Raw genomic sequence first — 22,145 nt, 5'->3', positions numbered from 1 at the left:
ATGTTCCACCCCTGTGTTTCTGCAACAGGGGATGTTAGTTCTTTTGTTTGTTTAAATGAGTTACTTTTTAACTTTTTATAGCTTTAAAACCAGTGTGGTTAAGATGCTTCAGGCTATATGAGTTCAGAATTCCTCAGTTCAGAATTCTAACTGGAAGCAAGGAAAAAGCAGAGGGGATGAAGGGGAGGAACTTATTATATGTGTGTATTCTTCAGAACTGACTCTCTTCTTTTTTCCTTTTGTACAGTTGAACAGGCAAAATGGACTTTTCCAAGCTACCCAAAATCTGTGATGAGGACAGAGAGGCTTTTGTTGGCTATGTCCATGGAGTCTCGGGACCTGGTAGGTATTATTTTGTAAAGGACATCATAGGTTCTGTTTCATCTAGTGCCTTGCTAACCTTGTTCACTTGGAAGTAGAGAAGTGTAGTAAAGCTCTAGGTGGGGCCTTTTCTCTTTCTTTTTTTTTTTTTTTTTTGGGGGGGGGGAGTGCTTTTTATGAAGGGTCACTGACTTATAGTCTGATAAAATATTAAGAAATATACTAACAAGATGTTACTACTAATTAATCTCATTTAAAGATGTAATGTGCAGAAGCAGACTGATTAATAATAATAATAATAACAAATTGTAGCAAGCTTTCTGGATGAGATAAAGCCACTTGGTCAGAAATCTGCAGGCCCAGTGTATTAAGCTTCTGAAATGCAGTTTGACCCTGTGCTCTCTGGAATACCCAGTCTCCTGCCAGTGTCAAGCTGTTCTGTGTTACTCTGCCACAAGCTGGATGAGCTCCACAAGGAGCTGCAAGGGTCAGGGAAGGTGGCAGTGTGGTGGTTGTGCAACTGGGAGAAAGAGGACTCTTCCTCCTCCTTTATCAGCTTAAATAGTTTCTTCGGGCTCTGATGGTAACAGCTTTTGAATGCATACAGACTCTACTGGCTTTTCTGCTTCCTCTGCATTCTCTTCAATAGGTGAAGAAAAGCAAGGGAATGTGAGAACAGAAGAATAGCATGTATTTTTATTAAAGCAGCTTATTTGATAAATTCAAATTCATCAAATAAGAAACTCCCTTGGCTCAAGTCTACCGAAATAAATACCTGTTCTTTAACTACCAATTCCTTAACTACAGAAGTGATAGGTGCAGTCCTGAGTAACATGCTCTAACATGCTCTAGGCAATCCTGCTTCAGCAGGGGAGTTGGACTAGATGATCTCTATGGTCCCTTCCAACTCTAAAAAAAATTTCAGTGAAAATTCAGTGAAATTCAGTAAAAACAATTTTAAACAGGTACAGTTCTTTCCTAAGAAGTGGAAAATGTACTTTTGTGTAAATGTGAACCGTGTGTGCAAGATTGATATTATAATATAAAAGACATAATAAATTTTATTCTAAAGCAGCTCGGCCTCACGTATGATCTGCTGAAATCTAACTCAGAACAGTAGGAGGCTTCAGGCCCAAAACTTGCTGCAAAACAGTCTTCATCTGTTGAAAGTTAATTTAAGTGCCCTAAGATATACATCACTTTTCTACAAAATAAAATATCAAAATAGCGTTTCCTTAAAAGCTTTGTAGGCATCTGCCACTCTAGATACAAGGATATATCTTGCCCTTAGCAGGTGTCTTGGCTTGATCTATACATGGCGATAGTTTGTTATGTGAGCATCCAGATGCTACCAAGGTAAACAGCAGTTTCAGTGACTCGAAGATGCTGGTCCCCAACCACAGGTTTATGTAACTACCAGGTATTAGGTGAGCTTGTGCCATTTTTCTTGTGTGTTTCAATTTAATCAGATGGTAACGTGGCCCTGCTAACTGAAAGGGAGAAATGCCCGTGTTGCTTGTCTGTTAAATTCACTGCTTCTCTAAAACCCTAAACATCTGTCGAGACAGATAAGAGAAATTATGGCATGAATTGTCTGTGAACTACTACGTTCTGATAGTGTCCTCTTATTGAACATAAAGGAACAGCGTGAAATGTATAGGGAAACTTTTTCTTTTGGCTTTTAAACTAGGAATATCAGGATTTGTGGCAGCCAAGGTATCTCTTTTGTGAAATCAAGAAGGTGCTTCCGATTTGGGTGAATACCAGGCTTATGCTGTGCAGACCTTACTAACTTCGTATGAGTAAATTCCCTGAGATATAGGAAAAATACTCACCTATGTGCCTGTCTTTTTACAGTGGTCACAGCGTGCAACATGGCAGGTGCTGCTATGTACGAGCTGGTACGAGTAGGCCACAGTGAACTGGTGGGGGAGATTATCCGACTGGAAGGGGATTTGGCAACTGTCCAGGTGTATGAAGAAACATGTATCCTTTTCACTGATCCCTTGGGGCCTGCCAGACTGTGCAGCCCGGAAATGAGGTGGTGATTAGGGTGAAGACGATGAACAAAGCTGACTGGGACCAGCGTTTGGTACTCTTGATACCAGCAGGCTGCAACATCTGTTCTGCACATCTTTTGTAAATTCTGATGGTTTTGAGGTAAATCTTATCTTGCTTGGCTCTGTACTGAGGAGACCTTTTTTTATTTATTTTTATTTTAAGTGAAAATCAAATAATGTGTACCTTAGAATTTAAGTTCATTTTAATTTAAATATTACAGTTCTTTGCTAAGTAAATTGTTTCACAAATGTCAACCATAAATGGCAAAACTACCAAGCAGTAATTGTTGCATTTTTGCTTTGCTTTTGGAAACTATGCTTGTATAACACTTAAATAGGAAATGTAAAGTGGGCAGGATGCCTTCCTCTGAGTATTTTGCCAGATGTAATAGAGTACATTTTTGCTTCTGCAGTGTGCTTACAGAATCTTGGTCCAGCTAGGACGCAGCATGTATTCTAAAATCTAGTTAACTTAAAATTTATTTTTTATTACACATATATGAGAGAATGTCAGAAAAGAAGTCATAAAACTTGAAGCCAGACCTTTTTCCTTCTCATATTCTTTTAAACTTGAGTTGGCTCTGTGTATCTATAGAGGCTAGGAAAAAGCCTGTGCTGGTTTCCAAAGCTTTGTTTTGAGGAGCTGGATGGTAAAGTGGTGACTAGTTCCTGTCTGTACCTAATAATTTGTCCTTTAAGATGGCATCTTTTAGATGGCATCATCATTATATTATCTAATAGCTTTCTATCAGTAGTATATGGAATAACCTTGAATATAGTTCACTCTTAGGTTCCTTAGCTTTGTTATAGGGCTCTCTGAAGTCAACTTGCATTTAATCTCTTGAGTCCTGCATAGTGTTTTGGGGGTTTCTTTTGTATTCTAGCAGGGCCTTTTTGCCAAACTGCTGGCCATTTGAAGAGAACTCCATTGTTCATCTTTGGAGCTTAGTGCGTAGACTGGACAACTTGATATTAGAAAGGAGGGAAATAATTCTAGTTTCAGATAAGCTCCCTTTGCAATTAGACTGCTGTCAAAAAGACTGTGCAAGGTTCAAGGTCAAAACATTTATGCTCTCTAACAAATTCTGAAGTGAAAAATTCTGTATTTCATAACACTGTCTGACTTTAACAATCAAACCTGTTTTCTAGGTTTGAAAATTTAAGAAATGCCTGACATTTTGTCATCCTGCTGCCTGGCACTCCAGTAAACTCATCCATATAGTTGACTTGAATTAAGGCTCATAAAGCAGAACTTTCACCCCTACTTTGCCTCTCTGGAGAATGAGGAACTTTGTTGCTTTAGCAGTTTCAGCTTGAGTTTAGTGTAAAGCCTACATGCTTCTCAAATGATGATGCATGATATAGTAATAAAAATGTTACCTTAAAGTCAGATAAGAGCATGATGTTGTGAATGTGATGCTTTCTGGCCCGTTTCTTTCCCTTTCTCTCGATGAACTTTTCCTCAGCAAATATTTAGCTGGTGTCTCTGTAGGAGATCCTGTACTCCGTACTGGCAAACCCCTGTCAGTGGAACTAGGGCCTGGCATTATGGGAGCTATTTTTGATGGTATCCAGAGGCCTCTGTCAGACATCAGCACTCTGACCAAAAGTATCTATATCCCTAGAGGTGTCAACGTGTCAGCTTTGAGCCGAGATGTCAAATGGGACTTCACGCCTTCCAAAAATCTGCGGGTAGGTTCTGACAAGCCTGTTGTCCCCTCTTGCTCGTCTACACCCAGAGCTTGGAGCTGGAGCAGAGTGCCAATGATTGCTAGGAGCTATGGTTAATGCTGCATTAAGTTTGTGAAAAGGGGTACTATGAGGTGGTAGCACCAAAACTTACTCAGTGTGACTTACTGTGTGCTGCTGTTGAGTTTGAGAAACTTGCAAAGTTTTAATGTATTTGCAAAACCGTAAAGAAGCTAATGAAATTGCAATAAGCATTAGCAGGAGCAGGTGTTACCTGAGCAAAAAGAATGGTTGCAGCACACATTTCCTGAATGGTAAAGATAGCCTTAAAGATAGAGCTGGAAAATGTCACGGCTTTAGCTCTTGGCGGCATCTTTTTTTCCAACCCTACAGGTTAGCATATGCTATCCTTTCTCTAATTAACACATTAAGCTGAGAGGTATAAAAGAAATGAGGAAAATTCCTTGCATCAGTCAGTAATTGCTACTGTCTGAGCCTTGAAAGGCACCTGAACCCAGATAGTATTGCTAGCAATGTGCTGTTAGTGTAATGAGTTATGTAAATGGGCTACACATTTGTAAAGGGAGTAATCGCAGTGCTAGACTTAATAGCTATAGTTATTTTGTACAGTTCTCTGTCAAGGTTCCTTTTTAAAACTGGAGTTCTCACTTATAACTAATAGATCTGTTCTGATTTTAGGTTGGCAGCCACATCACTGGTGGAGATATTTATGGTGTGGTGAATGAAAACTCCCTTATCAAACACAAAATCATGCTGCCCCCACGGAACAGGGGTACAGTTACATACATTGCTCCTCCAGGAAACTATGACACTTCAGTAAGTCTTCCCAAACAGCAGTTGCTGGTGTATTTCATGTCTCTTTCGTAAGGCCGATGTACTTTTTCCTGTTCTGCATGATGACAACTAGAAAGTGCAACAAGATCTCTGAGTTAATGATCACTTCTGCTACCCTGTCTGCAGGGATTACATGATTACCTTGTGCAGTTACTTTTTACGTATATGGCTTCCCAATAGCACTTCAGTATGCCATGTGTGCTGACCTCTGTGGGCATCTACAGTATCTTATGAATATGTAAAATTCAGTTACTCTTCAAAAGCATATTTTTAGTTGGAGCTTCATCTTGCACTGTTTTTCCCCAGCAGGATTGTAAATATGGGAAAAAGCCTTCCCTCGAGAGGGGATGATAGTGTGTTGAGATGCTGAGAAATCTGTGGTGGTATCAAACAACTAGCTGTGCAAAGTAGTTGAGAATTTGCATGCTGGTCCAGTGTGCAGCTGTTTGCTTACGTCAGATGTCTGGTGCTGTCTGTTAGGACGTTGTTTTAGAGCTGGAGTTTGAAGGTGTGAAGGAGAAGTTCACTATGGTCCAGGTCTGGCCAGTACGTCAAGTCCGTCCTGTTACTGAGAAGTTACCAGCCAATCATCCTTTATTAACTGGCCAACGGGTCCTGGATGCCCTCTTCCCGTAAGTACTATCTTTTATTTTCTAGCATGTAAGAAATCTCTCTCTCTGGGGGGAGGAAGCAGAGGGAGGAGGCATTAATTATTTTTTTTTTAAGGGCAAACAGATCCCCAGCTTTCACTATGTATCACAGCATAATCTCAAAAAATATTTAGCTGAATTCCTCATAGTTCTATATTTGACAGGCGGACCTACTAGTGGAAAAAGGAAGAGAACTCTAACAAGATAGTTCTAGTGCATTAATCTAGAAAATAATGAACAAGTATAAACTTAACCTAATCATGCCAAATCTACAGAAAGTCTAGAACCTTCAAGCTTGATATCTCCATTTGGACACATAAGTAGGATCACTTTCCATGGTCTTGAGGATGCATAGTTCCCAATGACTTTGAGGTCACCACTTATAAAAACTATTGCACTTAACTGTAACACTCATTTAAGCAGCTAACTTTCAAGACATTAAATTTAGTAATTTTGGTCCTAAAATACCATGCTGCTTATTCTTACAATGCACAGCTAAGTGCAGTTGTTCTTTTCTTAGCATTTGCATTCCATCGGTGCTTCCAGCTGTGAAAACTGCTATGTTTCAAGCCTGAAAGCCTAGCTGTTGTACCAGCTTAACTCATGTACTTCAAGGGCAGTAGAAGAAAAGGATAGATTATTCCCTCAGTCTTTTGGTTTAATGAAATACCTCTTTGCTTCTTGCCCAGAACAAGGAATGTGACTCCTGTCACTCTGCTTTTAATTAGTGAGTTTTATTGGAAAACATATTCTTTGATGGGAGAGAGCTGGTTTTGAGTGCCTTTCCTTTTTCTTTACTCAGGTGTGTACAAGGGGGTACAACAGCGATTCCTGGGGCATTTGGTTGTGGGAAGACTGTGATCTCACAGTCTCTCTCAAAATACTCCAACAGCGACGTCATCATTTATGTAGGCTGTGGAGAACGAGGAAATGAAATGTCTGAAGTACTGAGAGATTTCCCTGAGGTTAGTATGGAGAATTCACGGAGAGTAAACCTTCTTGGGAGGACTTGCTATTGTACTGGTATTGTAACTGAATGAAATATCATATTGGTAGAGTGGCTTGAAATGATGTGCTTGCCTTCCTGCTGTAAGTTCTGGCTGTAGTAGCAGAAATCCCTTGTGGCTTGTTCAAGAACGATTTCAGTGGCCCCTCAATGAACATCAGGGCTAGTTTTGGGGTGTACCTTCTAACTCGTTTAAAATGAAGCCAAAATGAGTGCCAGGGTGTAATTTAGCAGAGTTATAAGCACCTTACCTTTCACTGCACCTGGGTTATGTATGTGGTTTTACATCCAGTTGTCAAAGACAAACTCAGATCGGTGTAGGTAAGTGGGAACAAAAAGCTCTCCAATTCGTAGCGGACCTATGACAGGAGGCTAAGGTTTTTGGCTTTTCCAACCTAGTAAGCTGAGAGAGGATAATGTACTTCCTGATGCATTTGTCATTGCTCATTTGAATGGGATCAATAGGGATGTGCCGGTTGCAGAAGCTGAGATGAGGCTGAGGCATGTACATTAAAGAGTTACGCTGTGTGCAGTCTGGAAGGCAAACCAGCATAGTATTCTGAAATCCTGAATATAGTCTCTGCTCTTGGTAGAGTAGCTGTGAGAGTATTCTGATATAAGGCAAGTAATACAATAAAAAAACAAAACAAAACCAAAAAACCCAACACCCCTTGCTACTGTTACCTTTTTTGTTATTTTTCTTGCATTTTAGTTAACAATGGAAGTTGATGGCAAGATAGAAAGCATCATGAAGAGAACAGCTCTGGTAGCAAATACCTCCAACATGCCTGTGGCTGCCAGAGAAGCCTCTATCTATACTGGTAAGATTTACAGGAGGCTGGAAAAGACTGTTTGTGCGGAGCAAGCCACAGTGCTCTAGTATTTTCCGTTCCTGAGATGGTCAGTACCAAGAAACCTGCTTGGTTTCAGAAGTCAACCCTTTCAGGCCTTGCCTACACAAAGTCCTGGTATCTTAATTGAATTTGGCTTGCTTGTATATAATCATGATTTCCGAATATTGAATAAATTTTGCTTAGAAGGTGAATTTGCTGCACTACCTCTCATGTAGTTTTTCTCTATCTGTTAATTATGTAAGCTTTTGTTTGTGAATAGTTTTTTGCTGACAAGTAAAGCCACTTAATGGGCAGGAATAGTAGTCCCTGAGTTGGCAGGCTTGTCTTTTTTCCTTTGCAGCCTCTTAGAGTTGTTGGGGTTTTTAATTCTTTTTTATGCAAAGTTGTCAGATAACTAAGATAAAACACGACCTTTTCTCACTTGTTGTATTCTGGTAGTTTGAAAGGGAAGGAGACATTTTACAGAAGAAGAGGCTTTGTTTGTGGTTTCAGTGAGGCAGAGAGTAGCATCAGTGACGTTGCTATGTCTCTTCAAAGAAATACTTGGGAATGTAAGATGAGCCTGAGTGGATTATAAGCAAAAATGGGGAGAGTGAGAAGAAATAAACAAAAAAAGACAGCAAGGGCATGGTCTAGTGGGAAGAAAGAATAACTTTCAGTGTCTATTTCCATCAAAACGTAAGCTTAAATAATTTGGCTTATTTGCATCTTAGTGACAACATACGAGCATAGAATTTCTTTCTGAACTGTGTCCTGCAGCATGCTGTTGTCTTTGTTCTAGGAATCACCCTCTCTGAGTATTTCCGGGACATGGGCTACCATGTCAGTATGATGGCAGACTCTACTTCCCGATGGGCTGAGGCCCTCAGAGAAATTTCAGGGCGACTGGCTGAAATGCCGGCTGGTGAGTAGTCTTTTCTCAGTCTAGTCTTGTAAATGCATCCTTTAAACTCTGAGCCTTTGACTCAATTTCTGTGTGTTGGTATTTGCAGACAGTGGTTATCCAGCCTACCTTGGTGCCCGTCTAGCCTCTTTCTATGAGCGAGCTGGCAGAGTGAAGTGTCTGGGAAATCCTGAAAGGGAAGGCAGCGTCAGCATTGTTGGAGCGTGAGTGTTGCATTTCTTTGCTTTGCGTTGGCTGCAGTTCTTCCTCTGTGTTTTTGTATGTCAAAGTACCTATTTTTCAGACAAAAAGAAAGTCTTGTCACTCTGCAGCTGCAGAACTAAAAACACACGATTGAGTAGGTAGATATTTAGTCTCTGTTCACCCAGAACTACTGCTAAATTGTGCGTGGGGGCAGAAAGAATGAATGTGGACAGGTAATTCTGTGAGGTGTGGAATCGCAGTAACTTGCAGAAATCGGAGCAAATGGCTCAGGGAAGAATGTCATTAGAGCTGTCACTGAAAACTATGTCAAACCATGTTCAGAGCAGGAAAGAAGGGGCAGTTAGAGCAGCAGTGTGTGCCCTTGGGGACATAATGAATTGTGATTCTCTTGCTTAAATAGAGAAGAATTAAATGAAGCAGCATATCTAAAGCTGTGATGGGCTGTGAAAAGCATGTGGTCCTCGGACATTCTGCTAGGCTATATTGATTTTGTATGCCATACTGTGGGCAAAGTGAATTTCCCACCGATACGTTTTCAGGAGAGCCTCTATTATCTGCAGGAACAGCTGGAGTCCGGTCTTTGCTCTGCTCAGTTCTGTTCTCCACAACATGTAAACAAATGCATTGTGTTTTTGAGGTTGGAAGATTATTTTTTTATCTCTGGGAAGGCATGTATGAGGGTGTCAAGCCCAAATGAATTTGAAGAGGTTATTGTATAGGTGAATATCTGAAATATCAGCACACTTGCTGAATCTGTTCCAACTGAGATAAGTTTGATAATCCAAGCCAGAGTTACTACCTGGAGCTAAAATGACTGAAATCATACTTTGATACTGTCAATCAGTCACTGATACAACTATATTTCATGGAATGCTTGATATTACACCTGCATGGGTATGCATCAAACACTTTCTGCAGTGGAAGCTTTCAATCTGTTAGTTCCTTGAAATTGTGTTGACTTTTCTTGTTTCTTGATCATGGAGCTGTACAGTCATATGTTCGGTACCTCAGTTTTAATTGTGAAAGTAACTCTGATAACTTTTCCTTATCTCTTCCTGCTCAGTGTCTCTCCCCCAGGTGGTGACTTCTCTGATCCTGTCACATCTGCTACTCTGGGCATTGTTCAGGTATGTCCCACAATGTTGCAGCCCTTCTGTCTACTTTGTTGAACTCAAAATGATTGTGTTTCACTGCGTTTGTGCCAGTGGCTGGTGTGTGAGAGCTTTGATTTGACACAGGCAGCTTTGTAGGGTCCTTTGGAAAATGTTCCAACAGTGTAAAAGGTGACCTTATGAGATGGTCTCCGAACTGACGTGTTTGAGATCCCTTTGGAAGAAGGAGTGAAGGTAGCAATTCCTTCCAATGCTGATTGCTCAGGAATATCCATGTACTGCCTCCCTGCTGCCCATTGAGCTTCACTTCAAATGTGGCTGTTCTCAGCTCAGTGAACCACTCTTAATGCGTACATTGAAACCACGAAAAAATCTTCAGATCAGCTGACTGGGAGAGGAATGTCCTGCAACTGATTGCAGCCCTGTTTTGGTAAAAGGAGTTACATCTAGTAGGGCTCCGCTTAATTAGACTTCAGTATTATATTTGTTGTGGCTAACGTCTCCCTCATGAGGAGTCTCAAGCTGAATAAGGCTAAACTCAGCTTAAAAGATGCATCGTTTTTTGAGAAGTGTATTTGAAAGTCACTGCTACAGTTAAATTAACATAAGGAAGGCTTCCTTCTTCTCTTTGAAGCTTTTATTTGTGATAGCCTTTGCCATACTACATTTGCTCAAACTTGCATTCTGTATCGGGTTTCTTTTTTTTTTTAATTGCCTTCAATTATTTTGGTTCATTTTTGATTTGGAACACTGGTTGATCTTTCTGGCTTCTGACAGGTTTTCTGGGGCCTGGATAAGAAGCTGGCACAACGCAAGCACTTCCCCTCTGTCAACTGGCTGATCAGTTACAGCAAATACACACGTGCCCTGGATGAGTACTACGACAAGCATTTTACAGAGTTTGTCCCTCTCAGGACAAAAGCCAAAGAGATCCTACAGGAGGAAGAGGACCTTGCAGAGATTGTGCAGCTTGTGGGGAAGGTGAGTAACCAGCTGTGAGGAAGTGTGGTGTCAATGAGCCATCTTCCATTTCCTTACTGCTAGTGCAGGCTTTTGGCCATGTATTTAGAGCAGACTTGATGGATACTGCATTGTGCAAAAAAGGCAAATGGTCACTGGGAGATGTCAGCCTCTCCTGCTTCTAACTGTGCTTTACTCCAAATTTCTTATGTGTTTGACTTATAATGACAAATACTTTTTTAGATTTGGTAAACCTTGGCTTGACACTGCTTTTCTCATGTAAATTGGATTGCAGGGCATCTAATGCTGGAGTTAAGAAACTTCACGTTCTTTCATGTCCTAGTCCTGATGAAATGCCCTTTGTTGCAATCTACAATAGTATTCTATTGGAAGTATCTTTCGAAGAGAAATGATGCAAATTTACAGTTGAAGTCATCTGAAGGGTTACAAGTTATTAGAAACCATGTTGCCAGCCGCAGAACAGAGGTGTTGGCATTTACAAGCTGGCCTGTAGAAACAGAAGTGATGTCTGCTTTTTCTAAAAACTGGTGATTACCTGGTTTCTCTGTGGAAACCCGTGATGTGACATATGGTTCCATTTTACAAGCGTTCTTTAATTTCCTTCATTCGCTTCACTGTTATGGAGACAAAGCTGAACTTGGACAGGAAAATTTCCCTTGAGAGTTCTCAAAAGGGAACCAGTAAAAACTCGTGTTTCAGCTTAGCACTGTAAAGATGATAATTGACAGGTGCCTAGCACTTACTTTATAGTAACTTAATCCCATGATGTCCATATGAAGTATGCTGATTTACAAGGTGGTGGTAGTGTGTGGTAACATGTATTAACTACAGTTATTTTGAGAAAGTTTGGTCCTGGTGCTCTCCCGATTCACTGATGTTCTAGCCCAACTGAGATGAGGCCTTTCACTAGATCTTGCCTAGCAGAGCTTTCCTCTCTAGATGTGTCTTCAAAGAAAAGGAAGTGTGATCCTGGGGTCCTCTGCAGTTTTCTGTTTACAAAAACATGTTCTAAAAGACTAGCTTACAGAGCCAGGGTAGAATCAATTCCTTGGTGTGGAATGGATTTTGATAAGCCAGTGTTTGTAACAAGGCATTATTCCCACAATAGAAGTACTGGAACTGGTGATCTTGTTCTCAAAGATGTTACTTTAACAGTTTCTTCAGTCTGGGCTTGGCTAACAACTGCAACAAACCTTTAGAAAGGGGAAGTAGTGGAAAACCAATCAGAGATGTGTTTTTTCTTTTTAGTTCTGAATTCTGTTAGTCTCCTCACAAAAGAAGGTCCAAACTTCCTGTCTAGAAAGCAAGCTAGGGTACCTAAAACTCAGTCTGTCCCCTTTAGCAAAAGGACAATGAAGGCAGAGAAAAGTGACTTGTGATGCTGACAGCAGCAGTGTGCAGCAGGGTTGTGCCTGTCCTGCAGAGTGTGACAGACGTTGTCATCAACTCCTTTACTTTTCTTGAATGCCAGAGAAGGAAAGCCCATTGGTAGCTGGGGAGACTAGTATCAAATTCTTAAAATTATTTATTGATCTACCATGCCAAGATCTAGTTTTTCTTCCATGGACATAAGGATCAAAGAAGGTAAAAATGAATTTACCCCTTTATGTAGGAAGGTGATATTTCAGCGTACCTTATAGCAGAGCTATATGCATTTTCTGTGTCTGGTGGCTTTTCCATTATCTTAAAGTAAACTTCCTTTCCATTGTTTATTGTCAGATAGACTTAAAGTAGACTTATTGACTGTTTGGCCCATCTTAATTTGGCTATCAATTAAATTGGCTGTTCTATAGCAGGGAGTGAGAAATATCCAAAAGACAGAATTCTGCTGGAAGCTATCTTAAGAGGGTGGGAAGAAAACAGGTACTGAAAGATAACAGTTCTTGACCAGGACATACCGTGTCCTTGTGGACTTGAGTACTAAACTAACAGCATAACTTACTTTTCTAGGCTTCCTTGGCAGAAACAGATAAAATTACCTTGGAGGTTGCCAAGCTGATAAAGGACGACTTCTTGCAACAGAATGGTTATACGCCTTATGACAGGTGAGCTCTGACTGGCCACTCTGCCCACTTAGTCCTGTGTAGTCTGGATTTAGACACCTATTTTACTTGGAAGCCAACCAGTGCAGAAATTAGTTTTACTCACCGTAAACAAATGGAAGAACTCTGCTTAAGTAGGCCATCAAACAGTGTATTCATGTTGCCTTACTCAAGGCATGCAGACCTTTTCCAAATGCAGTTGCACCCTTTGAGTTTTTTAGGCGCTCATCTATTATTCAGTTAGCCAATATTTCTGCAAAAGCATGTCCTCCTGTCCTCCTCAGGAGGAGGAGAGGACCACTTTTTTTTTTTCACAGTCAACACCCAAAGTCTTAACTGTTTATTCTAGCAAGGCATGGGGGGCTGCAAGAATCTGCTTTTAGCTACTGTTGCATAATTCTTGAGTCATTTTGATCCATCAAAAAACTTACTGGATCTTTTCCCTAGATAATGCTTATTATCCCTGTCTGCTTTCCTTCTTTCTATGCTATCCTTGTGTTTCAATAGCCTGACAAAGGGGCTTTTTGTAGTTGATCTCACTCCCCAGCCTGGGTAGATCAGGAGGTCTTGGAATACTTCATTGCTAAAAATGCAGTTGTACATCATTCTGTAATGGTGTGTGCCTTTGATTAGGTTACTAGGGCAGGTTTGCTTGTATGCAGAAGGGAAGCACGGGAAGTAGCATGATGTAGTGTATAAATAATAATGAGGTACCTTCCATGACAGTCATCTACCCATTAAAAATGGAGCTTTTTGTGTGTGGAGTGTTCTTGTCATAGAAACACTCCCTTTTCTGTGAGCAAAGAAACTTGCAGAGCTGTCAGGTCATCCCAGGTTACTTGGAGAAGCCTGCTCCCATGATGGACAAAACAGAAAGGAGGAATTCCATTGGCTGCTCTGGTGTTTTCCCTTTCTCATTAGTATTGGCACAGATTGAAATATGAGAACTCTACAGCGGTGGTTCCTGTTCTCTCCTGTTTTACCCAGTGTTTGGGTGCTGTTTCAGAAACCTTACTTCAGGGTGATTCTTTCAGCCTATGATTCACCTATTTAAAAATGTGGGACCTATTAGAGGTGTTCTCTCTCCTTTGACAGCATGTACCAAAAACCCCTGGAGTAAAGCAGGCTAGCGCTCTTTCTTTCAGGTGAGAATTCAGAGTTGTTGTGAAGGCAGGAGCAGAGGTATGTCCTGTTAACTGTTCCAAAATGCCTGACAGATCCTTTTCTGTTCCATCAGGTTCTGCCCTTTCTATAAAACCGTGGGAATGCTTTCCAATATGATTGCATTTTATGACATGGCACGCCGTGCTGTAGAAACCACAGCCCAGAGTGACAATAAGATCACGTGGTCCATCATCCGAGAGAACATGAGCGAAATCCTCTACAGACTTACCTCCATGAAATTCAAGGTATGTTTGTAAGGAACTGGGTTGCACTGCTTTTTGTGATGTTGATCAAGCTGTATTAAATAGAAGTTAAGAAATGCTAGTCTGCTGCAGTAATACGTGATGTCCCCTGTGTTTGGCTTCAGGACCTAAGGCAGGTAACTAGGAGGGAGAGGAAGGGAGGAGTAACTTCAACATGGGCTAAAGAGAAAACAAGTGGCCTGGAGCACCTGCTCTGTGTAACTTCAGTAGCCATCTTTTTAGGGTACAGCTTTCCTAAAACTCCTCCAGAGCATGCTGACACAGCAGTTACTGGTAGGACAGTAACCTGTGATGCTGGGTGATGTTAAGGTAGCTAAAGAATATTTTCTATGAAGTGTAATTCTTACTCTGTTATAACTCAAGCCAATATTGCAAATCTTTCAAGAACAAGTACCATAAGGTAAAATTATGTTTAAAATGAGGGTTCTGGTGTGGGTGTGCCAATGTATTGTGTTCCTGCAGGGTACTGGCTTGTTTCTGCAGTAAGCAGATCCCTGGTGTATATTCTCAAAGCATCAAGAACATAACAAGATACACTTGGGTGGACATGAGCTCCTTTGAAAGCTGGTTATCTAGAGATAGGGGAAGTAATGCACTTTTTACAAACCCTGGCCACCAGAAGACATCTGGCATACAGCAGAGTGGTGGACAGCGTAGCTGAAAAGGGGATCCAGAGGGTGAATACATGTTAAGTGGAGCTGGCTCTCTAATACAGCGATGGTTATGAAAGGAAAATCATATTTCCTGGGTAACAGTCTAAAATGTATAAGAGTTGAAGAATATTCTGAGAAGATGAAGCTCTACAAAGGTGTTCTTGATTGTGATTTCACAATAAGATTTCAGTTGGAACCAAGTGACCTCCAAGTGATGGCAAAGTAACTCTTGCACTTACAGGGGATGCACCCTGAAAAGTACAGCAGGGCATTTCTGAGTCACAAAGATCCTTACTCCATTTGATTTAGAGATAGGAGCTGATATTAATCACTGCAGATCTTGAATCACACAGCGTCAACTAAGACCCTCGGTATTACTAAATCCTCTCCAAATCAGTTGCTTTTCAATAGAATAAGCACTGCTTAAAAAACCACCAGTTTTTCTGTCCAATGTCCATTCGGCCCACTCACTGCACATGCAAAGAGGACGAGATTTAAACCTTGTGGCTGTTGGTGAGACAAACAGGAGGCAGAGATGGAGCTATAATAGCTGCTCTGTAGTTAGCAAGTGTTAGTCCTGAAGTGGAGAAATTAAAAATCCAGCACTGGCAAAGCAGGATTGTCTGAAGTACCTGAGGCTTTTCCCAACAGATCTGTTCATTTGCTGTGTTATCTTTCAGGACCCTGTCAAAGATGGTGAAGCAAAAATCAAGGCGGACTATGCTCAGCTGTTTGAGGATATGCAGAATGCATTTCGCAGTCTGGAAGACTAGACTCGACATCTGTGACCACTCCTGTTTGTCCTCTCAATTCCTCATCTCAACTCCTCTGCTTCCCTACCTTACAAGAATGATGCAACAGTACTTGAGTTGAAAATAGCCCTGTGTTTTCCCTGTTCATACTCAGAGAGTGTCCTTACAAAACATTCCTCTTAGTTTGTGTTTGGCATTGCTTTGTGTGTCTGAAATGGTGGGTGATGTGTGAATGGGCCTGGCTGAGTGAGGAAATGCTGTTGTACACTTCTAGGGTGGGAAAAATTTCACCTTGCCTCTCCCAGCTCTCTTGGTTAACTGGTCTTTCACCTTGGGATGTAACCAGTTGAGCTGTACCGGCAGAGGAGGTGTAAATCTTAATGCAGTTACATGGTACATTCTGAGCTGGCAGTGGTAAGGGCATTTACATCTGGCACTTTGCTAAGTGACTATCATGACATAGAGCTCCCTATTCTCAAACAGAACTGTTGACCGTATTCTGTTGACATGTTGATACAACCAAAAATTCTTCACTACTCTGTCCCTTCTGCAACCCTCATCCAAGTCTGTTGGTATTGAAATGTGGTAGTTCTGGATCTTCCCAAGAGGGGACTAACTAGAAGATGAGCACGTACAAGCAGCCAGTATACTTCTGTACACTGGAGAAACAGAATTTTATTTTCCTGCTTAATACAGTTAGAACTGTTGGATTTAGCATCAGCTAAAATCAAAGCCATAGGTGCTCAGCTTCCAGCAGAATATTACTTTCTTTACCTCCTGCTCACCCCTTAAGATTCCATGACACTCAGCTGCTTTAGTTTGTGAAGCTTGTGACTGCTGCCGTGTACTGCAGGACATGCCTAGCAAGTTACACTGATGCCACGGGTGCAGACCAGGAACACGGTCCTTCCTCGGTGGTGCTCTGTCTGCCAGTGCCGTTGCCTCCCGGTGCAATGCCCAGGTCATGCTAAGGAAAGGAAAGGAAAGGAAAGTGTGTGCTTAACCTTCTTCCTCCACCTGTGCTCACGTGGCCCGTTTTGGCGGTAGCACAGAAGGTCCCCAGTTCTCGTGTAAGTGGAATGTACGATGCCACGCTTCTGGGGGCGGGGGATGAACAGGGGGAAGGTTGACAAGTAGAAAATTTATTTAATCCTGCCTTGTTGGTTACAGCACAAGAGAAACCGGTGACTCTGGTCTTCTGCTTTGTGCTCTGGAAGCACCATGTGAAGCAGCCAAAATTGCTGTGTCTTGTGCTTGGCACAACTTGGCAAAACCAGTATGAGATGAGGAATGAGCATAGAGCCGCCTTTCTGTCAAACTCTGGGAGCCCCGCACTCATACCAGCGCTACAGACTGAGAGAGAAAAACGCTGGCACCCTCTCCAGTCTCTCCCTCTTGCTCTCTGTGCCCAGCTGGGTTCCACCTGACGTCTGCTGCTTTGTTATGGTCGTGTCGGTGGCACCGTGGCAGTGGCGTGGCTATGTAAGTGTTCAGTCTGCACCGAAGTATTTCCACTGGCTGCCAGCTTTGAACAGTAGAGATGCAAGGGATCTCGTGCTACGGACCAAACGCTGCCACTTCCATTATGATATCAACTTGCTGTTTGGCAGGGACAGCCCGGCTGAAACCTAAAAGGGATTAACTTTTTGGTTCTCCCAAAAGGAGCTACTCCTCCAGCTGACATTCTGGTAGTGAATGGTTAAGTTTACAGCTCACTAAACTTTCAGTGTATGCTGCTTATTTTACCAATGAGCATGTGTGAATGAATAGTCACCATCCAAGCCCTTGCTGGATTCCCCATTGTTCGTACCCTTCACCACTGTACTATGTAGCATTTCATGCTAGAAACCGGATGTTCTTATCTCTTTAGAGAATGTTATAAACTTTACAGAAGATGTCTAAGATAATGCAGTTCTAATATTTATTGTGCTGTACCTGGCCCTGAAGTGTGACCAGTTCAAACAGTTTCATATATTTTTTTGTCTTTTTTTTGTTTTGTTTTGTGTCTGTTTCCAGTGTTGAGATTCTGATGTTCACTGTGTCCTGCAAGTCTTCCCTCCACAGCTGTGGGAGGAATGAAAAGATGGGTAGAACCCCACCACCTACTTTATCTTGTATATTTCATAATGTATGTTGCTGGAAATAATGTTTAAAAAATTTAAAAAAAAAAATATGTTGAAGTCAATGAGAATAAAATGGATTTAAAGTAAGTCTTTCTGTCCTGGTTTCTTCTATCAAACCAAACTTGTGCCACAGTGGTGTACGCAGCATGCTGTGTTTCCTTAAAATCTTATTTTATTTTAGGGATCTCTTTAAACTTGTAAGCAGCAGTGGGGCGGGGACATTTTACCTCAGTTCTCTCATTCCTTCCAGTACAGCTTGCATCATCTCCTTAGATATTATGTGAAAGGAAGAGTTGTAGTGTAGTAAATATTCTTGGGGTAGAGATTTTTAGGACTGCTTTTATTGTAACACAAGTATAAGTCTGAACTTGCCTTTCACTGCTAGTAGCTGCCATGCATGTTAACGCAACAATTGTAATTGTACCATTTTATGGCACTTCGCTAAGTCTTAAAATATTTCCCTGCCACATAGCTCATATGGTGGAATACACCTCCTAAAATCTCAGCTGTGTGTTTCAGACAAACTGATTGAAACTTGTGGATCAGAAGAAAAGCAGCACTGCTGCCCACAGCCCCAAAGTAACATGTTAGCAATGCTTTTAAATAAGGAGTTGAGACCTTCTGTGAATAGCAACAGATGAAGTGAGAATATACTAAAAACCTCACATTCAAGCATTTTTGGACATACTTGACCACTGTATAACACCTCTTTGAAGGAAGTGTTTGCTATTTTATATATAGTAGAGATACAGAAAGCTCAAATAGAGCAGACGTTCAAGCACTTCCACCTCATTACAAAGGGGTGGAAATCACAAACTCAGTCCTGGCAACCACACACTAGCCAGCAGTTCTCTGTAGAAGTTTAGAAGTCCACGGAGGGAAGGGACAAGTTCAGGTTTTGGCAGCTTGAAAGTTACCAACTGGCAGTGTCCTCACTTCATCCACTCGACTTTTGTGGATCTGGAAGGCAGGTGTCACCCAGCGGCCACAGGAACACTGCTCACCCCGCCAGCTGAAGGAGCCCAGCTTCGATGTGCATTTGGGACACAGAAGCTGCAAGAAAAAACACATAGAATGGTTTGAGTTGGAAGGGACCTTAAAGAACATCTAGTTCCAACCCCCGCCCTGCCATGGGCAGGGACACCTCCCACTAGACCAGGTTGCTCAAGTCCCCATCCAGCCTGGCCTTGAACACTTCCAGGGATGGGGCATCCACAACTTCTCTGGGCAACCTGTTCCAGTGCTTCACCACCCTCACACTAAAGAACTTCTTCCTAATATCTAATCTAAACCTACCCTCATGACCCATTCTAAGGAGCACGCAGATGTAGGTCTATTTAAAATATACTTCTGTGGTACATTAAATTGTAGCAACCTGTGCTGAGGCAGCTCCTTCCCTTGTAACACTTCACTGAAGGTAAACAGGCTGAAAAACAGGCAAAAAAGTGAAAATGTCATGGCTGTTTAGCCCTGGGGTGTAGCAGGCAGTTGTGCTGGCAGAAGGGAGGGGGTGGAAATGCAGCTGCTCAGACCTGGTATGGTTCCAGGACAGTTTTGCCAGTCTTCAGAAACTCTCCATCAGCCTGAGACCACACCAGCTTTTGTTAAGTCCCACAACCTCTTTCTTGTATTAAAAACACACACGGGTAAACTCTGTCCGACAGCCTGGTTAGTGTTCTTACTCCAACATGATCACCAGCTCATTTTCTTGTAAAGGGATATTTAACATTTAAGAATCTGTTCATAAGCTGCAAAATTCACACTAGAAAGGCTGGGAGACCTAGGTCCTTGTGTGGGTCCTTTGCCTGAGGGAACAGAAACAGTTTGTTCTGCCTTTGAAAAAAAAAAAAACCCACACCAAAACATCAAAAAAATCAAGTGTGTGCTCCCTTTCACCTGTCCTTCCATTACTCCGAGCAATGCCGGCTCCATCCACTGCACGGGCTCAGTGAAGTAAGAGGTACACCTTTCACGGCCATCACCACAAAGCTGCGCAGTGTCCGTTATCCTCTTGTGGGCAAAGGCTGTCGGTCCGCTTCCTTCCGTGTGGGACAAAATGCTGGAACCACGGAACAGAGCACGCCTGCCCTCCACGACAGAGGGGGGGAAAAAAGAAGTCAAATAGTTGGGTTTTTGAACTGGGGAAATCTACAAACAATAGAAAATAGCTGCCCCATGGCTGTATGCTGTCTCGTATACAGACCTGGTTTTAAGCAGTTCCTACCTACTAAAACTTCAAATTTATACTCATACACTTTAAGGAACCTACACCTAGCAAATAGCAGGATTATTCAGTTTCACTTTAAGTAATCCATAAAAGGTAGTTAAAATGTAGTAAATCCCAAAGATCTACATGAAGTTTCTTCTGGAGAAACTGATTGTCAAAAATAAACTAGAAAGTTATGGTTTCAAAGCAAGCAGCTTCACAGAGCCAAGCAGAATTATGCCTGCCTATGGAATGTGGCAGTTTAGGCTGCACAAGTGCTGCACAACTTCAAGAAACATAAAGTTTTATATTTCATAAGGTACTTTTATTTGTCTTTTTGCAGCATACGCTGTATGGAAACTTAGGCATCACCCCTGTCCTAAAAATAATGACATGCCCACCGATTTACACAGGCTATTTTTCTTGAGTCAATTTCAAAATTACATTTTATGGAGAAATATAAAAGATTCAGTACCTGCATTTCCTGCACCTGTAGAGAACCTCTGTGTTTGGATTTTGACATATACTGGTTGGATCAACTGCAAAGACTTCTCGGGGCAAGTCTTGAAGTTCTGCAGTGGGATCAGTACGAAATTGTGAACCAGATCAACGCAGCCAAGCTGCATTTCTGTGGGACAAGACAGCGCTGTGCCTCTGCCCCAGTCATGGCATGCAGAAGCCACCTTCTTCACATTCGTTTGTCCACTCACCAATTCCATTCGATAAGCTAAAAATGAAAGAGCCTCATCCCACCACACCTACAACTGGGATTCACTTAATGCAAAGAACTGGGATCTAGATTTTGGCCTTAGCAATGGTAAAATACTCGCATTCTGCCTTATGTTCTTCCTTGAACAGAAAGTAAAGGCAGAGGAGGAGTTAGAACAGTTCTGCCAATCTTTTAGTGCACACAATACAGAAAGTCAGCTTACGAATGGGAACAGCTAAAGAGAACGACTACTAAATTAAACGGAGAAAGCACTGTCATGCTGAATATGCAACACAGATCTTGCAAAAAAGCAGTGCATTGTTATTTTATTATAAAAGTACACGTATGCCCACCTATCTACTACAGTCAAACTTTTGTAAACTGAAGTATCAGAGTTTACTTCGCACCTCGATTTCAGCTTTATCTCAGCTGTGCATTTGCTATTAGTATAATTTCGTTGACTTCCTCTTAGAGGATGTTAAGTTTGCCTAGCCAGGTAGATCAAAATCAGGAAACATATCAAATTGGCTTTTACCGTTTTTGCATTTTGCTAAAGAGAACAAGTCCTAATGGATCTTATTTCTCAGGCATGTCTCAAAGACACTTTTTTCCCCACTGATGGAAAATCTGGGGGGGAATTCTGGAAAAGCTGTAATTCTTTAGGGTCAACACGGTGTGAACGCTTGTGTCGCCAACTCAAGGCTTGGGCTGCTTTGAGGGCAACACTGAGAAGTCGACCACCTCTGACATGGCCTTCTGTATTCATTTCAGGACAGATCGGTCCCCTCAGGGACCACCTGGGAGACTGCCCCAAGCTTCATTCCAAGCACCCGGTGCCACGGCTCAAGGCCGATGTTCCCAGTGCCCAGTTCGGCCCCGCCGCCACTCACCGGGGTACCTCTCCGTCAGCATCTCCAGCCGGTACCGCTTGTAGAGGGGGCTGCTGCTGTCCACGGCGCAGCCCATGGCCTCGTAGAGCTTCAGCTGCACCTGGAAACCCGGGTTCACCCTGTGGAGGGGGTGAGAGGAGAGCGGGGGTGAGGGGGCGGCGGGCGGGGAGCGGGGGTAAGGGTGGGCGGGGGCCGGGGACCCACTCGGCGTCGGGTTTGGCGGCCCTGACGGCGGCGTAGGCCTCCTCCCAGCTGAGTCCCTCCGTCTTCATGAGGTAGGCGGTCACCACGGCCACGCTGCGGCTCACCCCGGCATGGCTGCAAGGACAGGACAGGACGGGACAGGCCGGCCGTCAGGAGCGCCCCCCGGGAAGGGGGACGGCCGGCCGGACCCCCGCCTTCGCCGCCCCGATCCTCACCAGCGGACTAGAGCAGCTCCGCCGCCCGCCCGCGCCGCGCCGATGAAGGCGGCGCACTCGTCCAGGTGGCTCAGGAGGTCTGCGCCGGGCTCGTCCCGCACCCGGACGTGCATGGCCCGCACCCCCGGCACGGCCGCCGGCTCCTCCGCGTCCACCGTCAGCACCGCCACCACCCCCGCCGCCGCAAGAGACTCCGGGGACGAGCACGACTCCGCTCCCCCCACGTAGACCCCGGGCAGCACCGGCACCATGCCGCCACCCCGGCAAGCCGGAGCTACCGACATGGCG

The 22,145-nt window shown here is 42.9% G+C and overlaps 2 protein-coding genes across 2 annotated transcripts; one reads left to right on the top strand and one right to left on the bottom strand.

Annotated features, from left to right (window-relative positions):
* The first annotated feature begins 260 nt into the window (after positions 1-260).
* On the top strand, positions 261-15,531 carry ATP6V1A (ATPase H+ transporting V1 subunit A). The gene is made up of 14 exons (XM_074144478.1): positions 261-342; positions 2,179-2,307; positions 3,859-4,073; positions 4,770-4,907; positions 5,406-5,557; positions 6,378-6,540; positions 7,294-7,402; positions 8,217-8,339; positions 8,428-8,542; positions 9,607-9,670; positions 10,433-10,636; positions 12,587-12,681; positions 13,916-14,087; positions 15,439-15,531. The coding sequence occupies exons 1-14, from the start codon at positions 261-263 to the stop codon at positions 15,529-15,531; spliced, it is 1,854 nt and encodes a 617-aa protein (XP_074000579.1).
* A 2,250-nt stretch (positions 15,532-17,781) lies between these two features.
* On the bottom strand, positions 17,782-22,145 carry DUSP12 (dual specificity phosphatase 12). The gene is made up of 6 exons (XM_074156190.1): positions 21,858-22,145; positions 21,643-21,756; positions 21,439-21,557; positions 20,315-20,411; positions 19,530-19,716; positions 17,782-18,686 (listed from the first exon to the last, which is right to left on the bottom strand). The coding sequence occupies exons 1-6, from the start codon at positions 22,139-22,141 to the stop codon at positions 18,525-18,527; spliced, it is 963 nt and encodes a 320-aa protein (XP_074012291.1). The 5' UTR covers positions 22,142-22,145; the 3' UTR covers positions 17,782-18,524.

This window comes from Numenius arquata, chromosome 1 (genome assembly GCF_964106895.1).
Source record: "Numenius arquata chromosome 1, bNumArq3.hap1.1, whole genome shotgun sequence".
Classification (NCBI taxonomy): Eukaryota; Metazoa; Chordata; class Aves; order Charadriiformes; family Scolopacidae; genus Numenius; species Numenius arquata.
This window is presented reverse-complemented; position numbering and strand designations above follow the sequence as displayed.

Coding starts and splice junctions, on each gene's coding strand:
- DUSP12 (XM_074156190.1), bottom strand. CDS start 22,141: ATGTCGGTAGCTCCGGCTTGCCGGGGTGGCGGCATGGTGCCGGTGCTG. Junction 20,412..21,438: donor GCTGACGGAGAGGTACCCCG/GTGAGTGGCGGC, acceptor ATCCCACTGCAG/AACTTCAAGACTTGCCCCGA. Junction 19,717..20,314: donor TACAGGTGCAGGAAATGCAG/GTACTGAATCTT, acceptor CGTGGAGGGCAG/GCGTGCTCTGTTCCGTGGTT.
- ATP6V1A (XM_074144478.1), top strand. CDS start 261: ATGGACTTTTCCAAGCTACCCAAAATCTGTGATGAGGACAGAGAGGCT. Junction 6,541..7,293: donor TACTGAGAGATTTCCCTGAG/GTTAGTATGGAG, acceptor CTTGCATTTTAG/TTAACAATGGAAGTTGATGG. Junction 9,671..10,432: donor CTACTCTGGGCATTGTTCAG/GTATGTCCCACA, acceptor GGCTTCTGACAG/GTTTTCTGGGGCCTGGATAA.